The 12,699-nt window shown below is 32.3% G+C and overlaps 2 protein-coding genes across 2 annotated transcripts; one reads left to right on the top strand and one right to left on the bottom strand.

Moving 5' to 3' along the window:
• Positions 1-26: 26 nt before the first annotated feature.
• LOC149482518 (polyprenal reductase) lies at positions 27-2,647 on the bottom strand. Its single transcript, XM_089704219.1, has 4 exons — positions 2,070-2,647; positions 1,475-1,663; positions 642-946; positions 27-477 (listed from the first exon to the last, which is right to left on the bottom strand). The coding sequence occupies exons 1-4, from the start codon at positions 2,395-2,397 to the stop codon at positions 385-387; spliced, it is 915 nt and encodes a 304-aa protein (XP_089560345.1). The 5' UTR covers positions 2,398-2,647; the 3' UTR covers positions 27-384.
• A 3,161-nt stretch (positions 2,648-5,808) lies between these two features.
• Positions 5,809-8,607, top strand: LOC149482519 (bombyxin A-1 homolog). Its single transcript, XM_089704385.1, has 3 exons — positions 5,809-5,861; positions 7,354-7,543; positions 8,196-8,607. Exons 2-3 carry the CDS (start codon positions 7,354-7,356, stop codon positions 8,372-8,374), a joined length of 369 nt encoding a protein of 122 aa, XP_089560511.1. The 5' UTR covers positions 5,809-5,861; the 3' UTR covers positions 8,375-8,607.
• The last annotated feature ends 4,092 nt before the right edge of the window (positions 8,608-12,699 follow it).

Genomic DNA, 12,699 nt, shown 5'->3' on the forward strand with positions numbered 1-12,699 from the left:
AGGTACTTGTTTTATTTCTTGTATTACAATAAATACTTAATAATTATAATTCATTTCTAAAATGAAATAATAAATATTACAGGTCATTATAAATAGCCTCATTTTAAGTGTATTATAATTATAATTTTGTTTTATTCTAAATTAAGTATTAATCTAATTTCAAATCACCTATTATAAACTTAATATTTTAAAATCCTTTTTACAATGTCCAAATCATTTATAATATTTTATCACTAACAATTTAAATTTTTATGAAAATATTTACCAATACAACTCATTACAAAATAAAACAGGATTTTTATTAAATAATTTAAATATTGAATGCAGTCTCAACATCGAAATACAATATTGGTACTTCGTAAGTCAAAATAAAATATTGGTACTTCACAGCACTCCAGGAAAAACTGCATACCTTTGCACTGGGTATTCCTTAAAAGTATTTTTATACCAAACATGTGCTTGGATTGCTGTTTGAATCTGAAAAAAAAAATTCAGGTTATAAGTATATCCCTACTACGATTATATAATCGGACCAGTAGTTCCTGAGATTAGTGCGTTCAAACAAACAAATTTTTCAGTTTTATAATATTAGTATAGATAAATAGAATTATCAGATGTGTCCAAAGCATTACCATACATACCTGATTACAAAGCACCCATAAATAAATACAGAAGAAGGTCTTTGTCGGGATTAATAACAACAACACTGTATACATAATAATCTCGCACAACCTGTGTGGACTAGATACAATTTCAAATAATCTCCCATATGGTATTTTGTGTGATTCCGTTATAACTTTTCCTGATTTATCTTTTCTTAAATTAGCGAATATGATATTTGTTTTGTACTGTTCGTAAAATGCCCACAAAAATACAGAAATGCATGGTACGGCAAATAGTTGCGTTCTAGTATCATTCCAGAGGATTTTGTCTCTGTCTTGGCTACCTGGAAATAAAAAAAGGTCAAATTCAAATCATTTATACCAATAAATTTTTACATACATATTAGCAACCTTATGCAGGTATTGTAATACAATAAAAAAGCTTTAGATTATAAGTTGTTCAACTTTAAAGTTAGATATATTTTAAGTAACTATAGGCAATTAGTAATCTTATTCTTGGTGGACGTTATAAAATTGTAGATCACGCAATATAATGAAATTATCTTATTGAAATAATGATTGTACACAGAAGTGAAATATATCTGCTCTAATTAGATAGTAGAACTAGCGGTCCGCCCCGGCTTCGCTTGTGGTACATATTTCGCAATAAAAGGTAGCCTATGTTCTTTCTCAGGGTCTAAAGATTATCTGTGCCAAATTTCATCAAAATCGGCCCAGTAGTTTATGCGTGAAAACCATACATACATACATACAAGCCTTTCCTCTTTATAATATTAGTATAGAAAAGGAACCAAAATCAAGCATATTTTATTTTTTTACTGATTTTCAAATACAATGTTTTTTAAACTTACCACAAAACAACGGAGCCTGGCCAATAGCAGCTACAATAACAGCAAAATAATGAACGAGACCAGCGACATAGTGACTCAGGTTCATCTTGCTGTTCTTAGCGAACACTTGAAGGCAGTATGTTTCATAGCAACGTCGGAAACACTGGATGGTAAGTAAGCTCAGTGCTATTATCGCTGCGGAGGCTGATACTGGAAATAAAAAAGACGTGTGGCACTCGGGGACTGCCGCGGTAAAGCTATTGCATGCTATGCCTTCAAGCCACACCTCCGCGCCCGTCGGAGTGGGGAGCATGAGGTTTTTCGTTACTAAATTTCTGGATTTGGTCCCCGCGCTCAAGGCCCGCGATAGAAGCTATGCAATAGCTTAATTATTTTGTGTTTACTGATTTGGTGATTTACATTCTACTTGGAGATACCGATCTTAATTGTGATACATAATTTTCAAAACATTGTTAAGTAGATTTTGTATCTAAAGCTGTGAATATTTTTATACACACTTGGAATTTTTTTACATTAAGAAAAAAGGCAAGTAACTTATATAAAAATATGAAAATTTCTCACATAAAGTTATATTTATATAGTTCAAGTTTCTTACCTGAAGGTTCATCTTGTTCCAATATTAATTTTAGCATAAACACTACATATTTACTAACACTGTGTTCAAAGTTATATACTAACACTGCGTAAAACAATGTTACAACACTAAATATAGAGGAAAAGGCATAGAAATGTCTATACAGGGCTTTAGGTATTTCGATTAATTGCACATAATTTGCCCCAGATCCTTGATAGGCAAAAGCACCATACTTAAACCCTTTAATAATAAACGCCGGTACGTGTTTTTCATAATGATTAATAAGGAAGCCTGTACAGGAAACCGTAAAAGCTAAGCTTAGGAAGCCTAGGTCCAATATATTCAACATTTTCGATGTTTTTAACAGCCGCTATGCTTAATCCTTCGTGTTTAGAAACGGTACTGACTGGAAACTGGGACATAACGGCGAGAGAATGTACGGTAAATGAGAAAACTTTTTGGCCTCATTTCTGTTGCATGTTATTTACATTTTATTGATATTAAATGACTCAATTTTCGAAATATATGCTCTAAGATTTATCTGCTAAGATATCTTTTGCAATATAGTCGAAGACTTGCACCTAACAACATTCACCTGCTGGTTTTGACAATGTCAAATTTATGACATTCAACAGTTGCGTTTAGAAACACGAAAATATTCAAATTGAATCGTTTTGGTTAAGGTTTTGAACGATGTTATAAAATTATATCAATGAGCTTGTTCTCTTGCAGATACATATTTATTATTTACTAAGCTATGCTTTATGTTCTGGTTAATGAATATTATCTAAAAAGAAACACATCGGTTTTCTATGAAACCAGGCCTGTAGTTTGAAAAGTTTGAAAATTATGTATGTTGGTAAAATTATTAAAACAAAAAAGAGAAAATACGTACGTATTTACGCATGTACATAACATTTTACTTTTATTTATAGTTAATTATTAAGGATAAACTTACAGTAAGCGACACCGCTCATAAGCAACCAAAACGATTAGTTGCGGATCGTTGGTTATGTTGAATGAGACTGTAATATTCTGTATGGTGCACACACAACAAAGGGATTATCTGAATATGGGATAGAAATATGGACATTGGACAACTTAATTTAAAATCGTAAATTTTACCAAAATATGCTACCAAAATCAGTAAACTTTATAAGCAACCAAAAAATATGTTTTTTATGAATTACCTACTCCTAATGCATGTACCTATTTTTTTTTATTACATTTAATTCAGGTGACAGACAATAAATTGTACAGACCCATAGAATAAATACCTTACAGACTAACATACACAATATAATAATTTATAACTAAAACTAAGAATTAAGCACTACACTATACACAATTCATTTTATGCATGTAAGTACAAATAAGTATGAAGCGCTCTTTAATAAAAATTAATACCTAAATAGAAACAGAAAGAAAAGGACCATACCTGTGGGCCATACGGGCCATACCTACCAAGTATAAGGCAAGAGCTAATAACTCATCGCCGATAATCTAGGATGGTTAAGTAATATAGAAGTTATTATAATAAATACCTACGTCCTACATATAGGTAATAATACATCATCGTAAGTTATTTAAACATATTTTTAAAGTGAAACTTTTATTACATCGTCTCAAACTTTTTGGTCTGTGTAGCGCATATCGCGTGTATCGCATGTCACGCGACATGCGCTACACAAAGCAGTGTTCGGAACCGTTCGAACAGTTTCACTTTTACCGTGGTTTCATAAAACCACACAAATTTTTTTATTGTTTTTTATATTTTGTCGTTTAAAAAAAGCGGGCGCCCACTAAATCAAATCAATACACAACGCCAAACAAATAACAATCAGTATATTATAACGCCTTCCGAAAATATATCGTTTACAAAGAAAACCATTGTGCTAACTTATATTTGTTCACACCATAATTATAATTTCGTAGAAATACCACGAATAAACAGCGATTCCTTGAAACTAAAAAATCAATTGACAATCGGCCACACGGCGCCCTGTCAATTAATTTCCCCATTCCATTAAACACGTCCGCAGTAATAAACGTTCGATAGTCGATAAAATGGAAAATAGACTTGCAAATGAACCACGCTTATCTAACTAAAAATCAAATCGCTAGGCGGGGTATGTCAGTGTCTGTGCCGATATTCCGCGTCACTTCATCTTGCTTGACGCTTTAATGGCGCCCCACATTGCTTCGACACGATGTCGCCTTAAAATACACCTGATGAATTTCAGAGCTTAATTTTTTGCAGCTTTGGAAAATATGTCTTCTGATGTAAGTTTTTGTGACAAGATTACATTAGATCATAAACGTCATAACGTAATTATTATTTAAAGTTTCACAATTTGTAGTTTCTACACAAATAAAAGCTTTACGATGTTCAAAAATTATTAAAAAGAGAAAAGGACCTGTAGTTCTCCAATATGTCCTGAATTTTTGAAAATCTTTGACAAGTCTGATTCGTGTTTCAGTGTGTGTTCATATAAATACCAGATTCCAATAACCCAGTAAAAAATTCTCATCTCTTTACAACGCTGCAAAGGTATGTCATCATGGAAACGGTAACCTAGTAATTCGAGTCATGTCTCCAAGATTTGAACTTCCACCCTAATTAAGATGTATCGCGTGTAGAGATAAACTTGCGCCGATCACAAAGACTCCACTTGGGAAGCTGTTCCACTCGAGATGTACTTGTAGCATTTGTTTACGGCTTCCAAACTTGCTTCGCTAACTTGGATGACTTAATTTCATACAAGTTTTGTTCTTTACTTGGCTATTCTTAACTCTGTTTAAGTGTAGAAACTAGAAATTTAATCTACTACTTTATAGCCTGTTTCTTAACTACTGGAAAAGTTCTGTTCTCCTTATTTATTAGTTAAATTGACAAATAGGTAATGTATGAAAAGTGACGTCAAAAAGTGTAAAGGCTATCAGCAGCTTTATCAGGAGGTGGTTAAATGGCCCTTACTATAAACCGACTGCTATAAACTTCGATAGGGACTATCTTTTTTATTGTACATTGCGAATAAGATTTATTGATACAAATGTTGGATAAGTAGAAAAGTTTATGTAATTGATTGATGACCCGAATAGTCACTTTTTTTTATAACCGTGATGTTTACGCTAATAAGGTCGGATAATCGGATTTGATATAAGAAAAACCGTCTTTGTATAATATGATGATAAACAAAAATGTATAGAAAGAAATATCTACATTTGTTTAAAAAATAAGAGCATTTCTTTGTCCGGTATTGGATTACGTCAAATATCAAAGCGTAAAGTGAAACCTAAAAATATTCTTATATATTGCGTAAATAGACTCAGGGTTAGGTCTCGTAACGGGTTATATTGTATGCGTTACGTTTTACGATACAATGGAGAGGCCTACCTTTACTTTACTTATCGATTTTTGCAACGTCTGGCCAAAGTTAAAATGTGTCGCATACAAAACTAAAGAAAAGGTATTGGTAGACTACTCAAATTGATATTTGTTCATTTCCTGATTCCAGAACCAAAAATTTAATAAGACACCTAATGTAAAACGATTTATATAACACATACTGTATCCCAGTAAAAATATTCCTCTCATTAAAGTCCCCGTGGTGAATAATTGAACAATTATCACACGCTCCTCTGACATTAAGGTATCAAGGTCGATTTTCATTCTCATTAGGCAATTACCCGGTGATCCAGAGAAGGTGAATATTAATATCGCCCCTTTGCCAAAGCGTATAAAACGGGATAATATCACACGTTACCTCACATTTGAAAGCGCTCGCTCGTCTAAGATACTTCAAAGGCAATGTGAGTATTTAGGGTTTAAATCATCTTGCTGTGATAGGTTTATCGACAAACGTGGAGGGTTGTGAAGCTAGATAGAGTCCAGTTGAGACAAAACGGGTCTAATGAGTGTTCGATGTGTATGCATCGAAGTTGTGTATGCATTTTGGAATAAATTAGACCAAGGCATAAAGATTAAACAATACTTGCTGATGTTGAAGTTAGTACTTTATATTATCTTGTTAAGTAATTAGAAGAGGGATATATTAGATCTCCAATAACATGATACGAAGGTACACATTTTTGTGCATATATAAAAATTGCGTACAAAAATGGAGGTAGTCTGTGATTCTAATTGAATGTAGGTAAGTAGCAGCACTGAACACGCTTGCTCTATAGTCTATGGAATTAAATTTTAACAATGTATAAAAAAAATCGCTCGTTTATTCATCTAAATAGCTCTTTGTAACATGAAAAAAATTAAGTTAGTCTGTTTCGGATCTTCAGCGAAAACTGAAGTATACAATTAGCATGTTTTGAATTATCCGTCATAAATTTTGATTTTTAATTTATTTAATTGTTTATAAATCACGTTAATGAACAGCCTTAAAGGTGTTATAATTTGCTTCTTAGAAGCTGATTCTCACCTTTCAAGTGATCTTAACAGTTAAGTAATTAGAGGCAGTTCGGAAAATGTGTTCATGGAAAATAGTTAGATACCTATAAATAATTCATTCTACGTTTATACAAAATTCAAATATATTTCAGGTAGTTTTCTAAGAAGCGATTATTTCTGTCAATTAGTATTTTAATGAATAAGGCAGAAATTGCCGTTATTTGTTACGTAAATAGACAGACAAAATCTATTTTACATAGTTTTCGTGTCTATTATATATAAGAAGCTTATGTTTGTAATCTTAAATGAGAAATCAAGATGTTCTTAATTATTGACGAGAGATGTGACTCCCACTCGACATTATTAAACTCCTGTTTTTAAGCTAATTATCTTAATGATAACTGTGTGGAAATGACACAATTATATAGTTTGGTTTCTTCCTAACCTTATTTTCGAAATCGGTCGAATTTAATATTTATTTTAAAATACTTTTCATCGAATCATACAATTTCCTTGTAAACATAATAGACAATATTCATAGGTATCTTATATTTTATTTACATCTGATGAAAAGAAAATTGTCACTAATATTAATTAGTAGCTACGCTTCGCGGTTTCACCGGCGTGGCTCTGCTCCTGTTGGTCTCAGCGTAATGATATATTATAGCCTATAGCCTTCCTCGATTAATGGACCTAACACCGAAAGTATTTTTCAAATCGAACCTGTAGTTCCTGAGATTAGCGCGTTCAAACTCACAAACAAACAAACTTCAGCTTTATAATAATAGTATACAATAGATTGATAAAAATAGAAAAACCTTATATTAAGTACTATTATTATATCAAAACAGACGTAAATACAGTTAAGTTAAGTCGTATAGATAACTTATTCTGCCACAGATGATCTCCCAAAGCCTGTCCCTTCTCGCCATGCTCTCCGTGTGCACTGGCCACATCGGCGGTGAGGTATCCCTGCAGATGCCTGACGTCAGCCCCCAGGTCTACTGCGGGAAGTCGCTCGCTAACGCGATTGCTCTTTTCTGTTATAATGGAAATGATGACTACAAGCGTTCCGAATCCGGCAGCGTGTGTAAGTATCACAATTTACAACCTATCGTTATATAAAGTGAAGTCCCGTGTCCCCGTAGTGGGGTAGGGGGCAGATGCATTATTCATACATCTGTTTCACTGATCGATTTTTCTTTAGGGACAAGTAGGTGATCAGCCTTCTGTGTCCTGCCAGACCGAGACATTTTTTTTTTCGTCTCCACCGGGAATCGAACCCAGGACCCCTCAGTTCTACGCTCACGCGTCAACCACTGTACCGAGGAGGCGGTCACGAGCGTCACTAATCGTTATATAGAGTATTGTAAAGATTTAAATGTTTTTTTCAGAGGAATTATTGAACTAGATTATAGAGTTCAATACGTGGGTTTTGCGAGGAATTTAGAACTTATAGTGCTTATAGTTTCCATGAATTAACCCATACATTAATAAACAGTTTCCAATAATAACATTTCTAGTAACTCTTCTCTTAACAATCATATTTTCTTCGAATAAGAATGAAATGAAACTAATTTCACATAAATTTTTTACACTTCAGTCGTAGTTTTATCGTAATTTATTATGAAATATAGGGCGTAAAAACATATTATTCATTTGATTTTTTTTATAATTAAACCCATTAAGTATATCGGTAATTAGCATTAATTACCATATTTTAACAAAATTTAATTCCGTAGATTCCATCCTGTCCCCATACTACAAGGAGAGAGACAACCAAATCGGCTGGCCATGGATGACGTCACAGAGGGCCCGTAGCATGACCCTCCCCTCCAGAGGAAAGCGCGAACACATTGTGAACGAATGCTGCTACAAAGCCTGCAGTATTAACGAACTTATGTCCTATTGCCAGAATTAAGATAAACCTTCGACCGAGTTTTATATTAATATTGATAAAGAATTAAGTTTCCATCTGTGATTTTGCAGTATTATAAAATGGGACGTTTGTTTTCTTGTTGTTTTATGTTATTGTTTTGTAATGTACATAATACGGGTTGATTTGTGATATTTGATTTATGTTTGTTGAGATTCTTTACAATGTTACTGTTGTTGGAATGACGCGTTAAATATAACTTTTAATGTTGCACTGAATTTGAGTTTTATTTACAAATTGAAAATAATTAATCGATATTTTTGTCGTATTATTCTTATAATATAGAACACTTCACATAAACCCGAAAACAAGTTAGTTTACAAGCACATTGTGTTTTCTGTTGGTACCCTTTTGAAATTCGTTAACAATAGCGCATCGACTGCAATTCCCAAGTTTTAAAACAGTGGCTTATGTTGAAAATAATGTCGGCGATCAGTCTTCATTCTTGGCGACCAAACAAAAAGTCCAGCTTCACATTATTGGCTAAAGACGTATTTTAAAACTTCATCTCACAAATATTTTATCTCAAGCATAGTGAGGATAAAAGTTTGAAAATTTTCAATAACGTTTAATCTCGTTCGATAGCAACAGCTTCGTAGAAACTTGTTGGACAAAAGCTCCAACTGAGATAATAGATCACTTGTTTACTTGTAACTTAATACCGATCTTATCGTGCTGTACACAGTACACACACTATGGGATTGTGGGGAAAACCGATTTAATAATTTTATGTTTCTGATTTCAAATATTTTCATGTCCTATATCACTTTCTAGTTTGTTTTTATTACATATTTCGTTAAATTAAAAATTAACCAGTGATGTCAAATCGTAAGACTTTAAAACACACACTCACTACTACTCTTACTTTAGGCTTTACTAAAACTTGCTACGAGAAGTCGTAGCGCGCTACGTGAATATACTCTACATGAATACAAGTTTTTCTCGTATCATACTATGAAAAGAGAAAAACAAATAAAATTGTGGTTTAAAATTTTAACGACATTACGTAATCATTTCCAGCTTTTTGGACGAGAATAGGAATAAATTAAGAATTTATTTATTTCAAATATTTAATAAAAAAATAAAAAGTAAAATCAAACACAATTTTTTTTTATAAGCATTACAATATTATATTTATATGAAAATTAGCGTGTTTAAAAACATACATTACAGATTGAAAACTTCAGTCTCTTTCAGGAAATTTGGTAAAAATGATTCGAAGTTTTCAATACGTTTTTTATTATTTCCTTTGATGAAGAATTATAATAAATAATTCCCACTCGCAGTGCATAATATAAAATTATTCTTTTGATAAAACATATTTTATTGATGACATTCGTATTAAGAAATTCAATGAAAAGTGAATTTGCAAAATGTAATGTAACCATATATTTATAATCATATATTTTAATTTATTTTATTTTACTCTTGGGCTTATTTAAAATTTGGTGATAATTTTTGTAACTTAAAAATTAAATCAAGTATTAAACTATCACAGAATGAATTTCAATGATATATAAGTTAATTATTAATACCTATGTTTTGATGGAATGTGTTTATGCCATATAGCCTTCACATAGTTTTAGTTGAGTTTAAGTTCGTATCTTTAAATAAAAATTCATTCATCAATCACTACGCAACGAGTTTTGGAGCAGTTTTATCAATATACTAGCGGTCCGCCCCGGCTTTGCCCGTGGTACATATTTTCGTTTTCTCTACATAAAAACCATCCTCGTACTTCAAGGAATATAATAAAAAAAGAATTATCGAAATCGGTTCAGCCGTTCTCGAGTTATGCGCTTACCAACACATTTTGCGATTCATTTTTATATATAAGAAGAAGAAGATAGAGTGATTCAAGAGAAAGGTTTTAATACATAATTTGCCAAGTTTTAGACAAAGTGGGACGGACGGTGGGCTAGTTTTGATAAGATGAAGATTGGTAACTGTTACGAACGAAACGAAACTACATAATAACTCTTAAAAATTATTTCATTATTACTTTATTTTTAGGTTGTTTTTATTCGCTTCATTTATTTCTAGAACGTTCTAGAAGTATTGGTAACTATGAAATAGTGTGAATTCCGCCTTGCTACGAACTTACCTCATAACACCATCATTGCTATTGTAACAACATCAGAGCATTGCGATATTTCATAACTTTTCTTTATTGGATTTTATTATTTTCTCTCAATAACCACGAGATTTTATCTTCAGACAAATTAGCTACGTAAAAATAAATTCACCATTTTAGTATTAATTTCTTTGAAGCTGTTTAACGTTCGTTCGGTGTGTAATATTTTCAATGCGATTTAAATATCACGTTTCCTTTTTGATGTTTCGTACAGTATTATATGAGAGGATTAATATTTTCAGGTATCTTTAGAAAGTAAAAGAAATGTGTATGTTTGTGTGGGTATAAAGTATACAGTATATAATGTGGCTCAGTTGTCACTCGTCCATTCAAATATGAAAGCAGCTCAAGAGATTTTAGAAAATACACGCGCTAATTATGCGTGTTTCTTCCGCTCTCAATCTAAAAATACGACAAAATAATTAAACATACAAAAACACCAATTATGCTCTGTATAACACAGAAACTAGCTGTGCTCCGCGGTTTTACCCGCGTGGCTCCCGTCCTGTTGCAGGTCTTAGCGTTATATATATATAGCCTTCCTCGATGAATGGGCTATCTAACACCGAAATAATTTTTCAAATCGGACCAGTCGTTCCTGAGATTAGCTCGTTCAAAGAAACAAACAAACTCTTCAGCTTTATAATATTATAGTATAGATTAACATCTATATAACATGGGTGTAGACAATGAGCAAACAAACACATTAATATAAAAGCATACACGCATTTCTAATTTCACCATAAACTCGCAACAAATATTGTTTACAAAGCGGCAATAGCGCAACGCGTGAAACGGCTTAAAGGTATAATAATTACACATTTAAATAAACAAGCCGAATTTCAACTCAGAGCTGGCTCTGATAAGGCACGAAGCACTTGAGTTCGGCACAACACTGCACTTACCTGCTACGGAACTACGAAGATAGGATACGGTATTATTTTATATTAGTTTTTCGTCTGCAGCTTCGCCCGCGTAGTACCCGCATAGTTTTCGTTACCATGGGATGTCATTTATAAAACCTATCCTATATCCTTTCTCAGGTTACAAACTATCTTCGTATCAAATTTCATTGAAATCTGTTCAGTGATTTAGGCATGAAAAAGAGGTATAGAGATAGACTGACAGACAAGAGTTACTTTCACAATTTTAGTAGGGATTTTTGAATAATTTTTTGAAACTTTTCAAAGCTATTCAGCCCATATTCGGTAGGTTTAATTAAGACGAAATATGAGGGTCTCATTTGGTATAAAGTCTAAAGTGACAGGCATGGATAACTTTTTGTTAACGTATGTAATTAAAAACAGAATTGTAATAATTATGTTCAAGATACTTTAGATAATGAAATATTCTCTTTCTCTACTCTTAAGTAATTAAATAATAATCATCATTTGACTATTGTCAGATTTGTGGGTAATAAATAATTTTTATATTATTTTTTCGATGTTAATAAAAGCACAATAAAAGTTTTATCACAATAAATGTTAATAAAAACCTTCAATCACATCGAATTCTACGTTATCTGCATATTAACATTTTTGTAATCATCACTCCAAAACCTTTTTTTTTACTTAATATATCACCTCCATAGATTATAGCTTCTGTGCATGTTATGAAGATGCGACCAAGAGGCATGTCCTAACAAAGGTGCTTCAGTCACTCGCCGACCAATTTGCTTCGCTACGGGGATCATTAATTATTTGTATGTTCGATGGAAACCCCTTATCACTGTAAATAAAGGTATTTTTTGCGCTATTTTAGGGCGAGTTTCTAAATAATATGTTAAGTAGTTATTTTTGGTTTACTCAGTAGGTATTTTAAAACATTAACGTAATTAAAATTTTATTACTTACAAATAAATTTAGTTTGTTTTTTATTCGCTTTCTCACATATTAAGTAGTGCTCCTTAACATGTCCAGCTATATTTCAAGTTTATTTTGCTAAAGTAATTTGTGTATGTCGTAATATAAAATGCATCAATACTTCCTACACAAAAAAAAATGTGTGCGTGTACTAGTGTACACATGTAAGAAGTGAAACTTCTTTATGACCTTATTTTTCAAAAAATAATTTACTATATGCAACTTTACAGAAATACGTCGAATCACGCGTGGTAGGGATAAGAAAAAGATGGCACGTAACGGAAAAATGTCACGCGTAACGAAAAAATGTTACA

This window comes from Colias philodice, chromosome 15, assembly GCF_061535455.1.
Source record: "Colias philodice isolate Cphi_HAF_F1 chromosome 15, ilColPhil1 Martin Lab GWU primary, whole genome shotgun sequence".
In the NCBI taxonomy this organism is placed as follows: domain Eukaryota; kingdom Metazoa; phylum Arthropoda; class Insecta; order Lepidoptera; family Pieridae; genus Colias; species Colias philodice.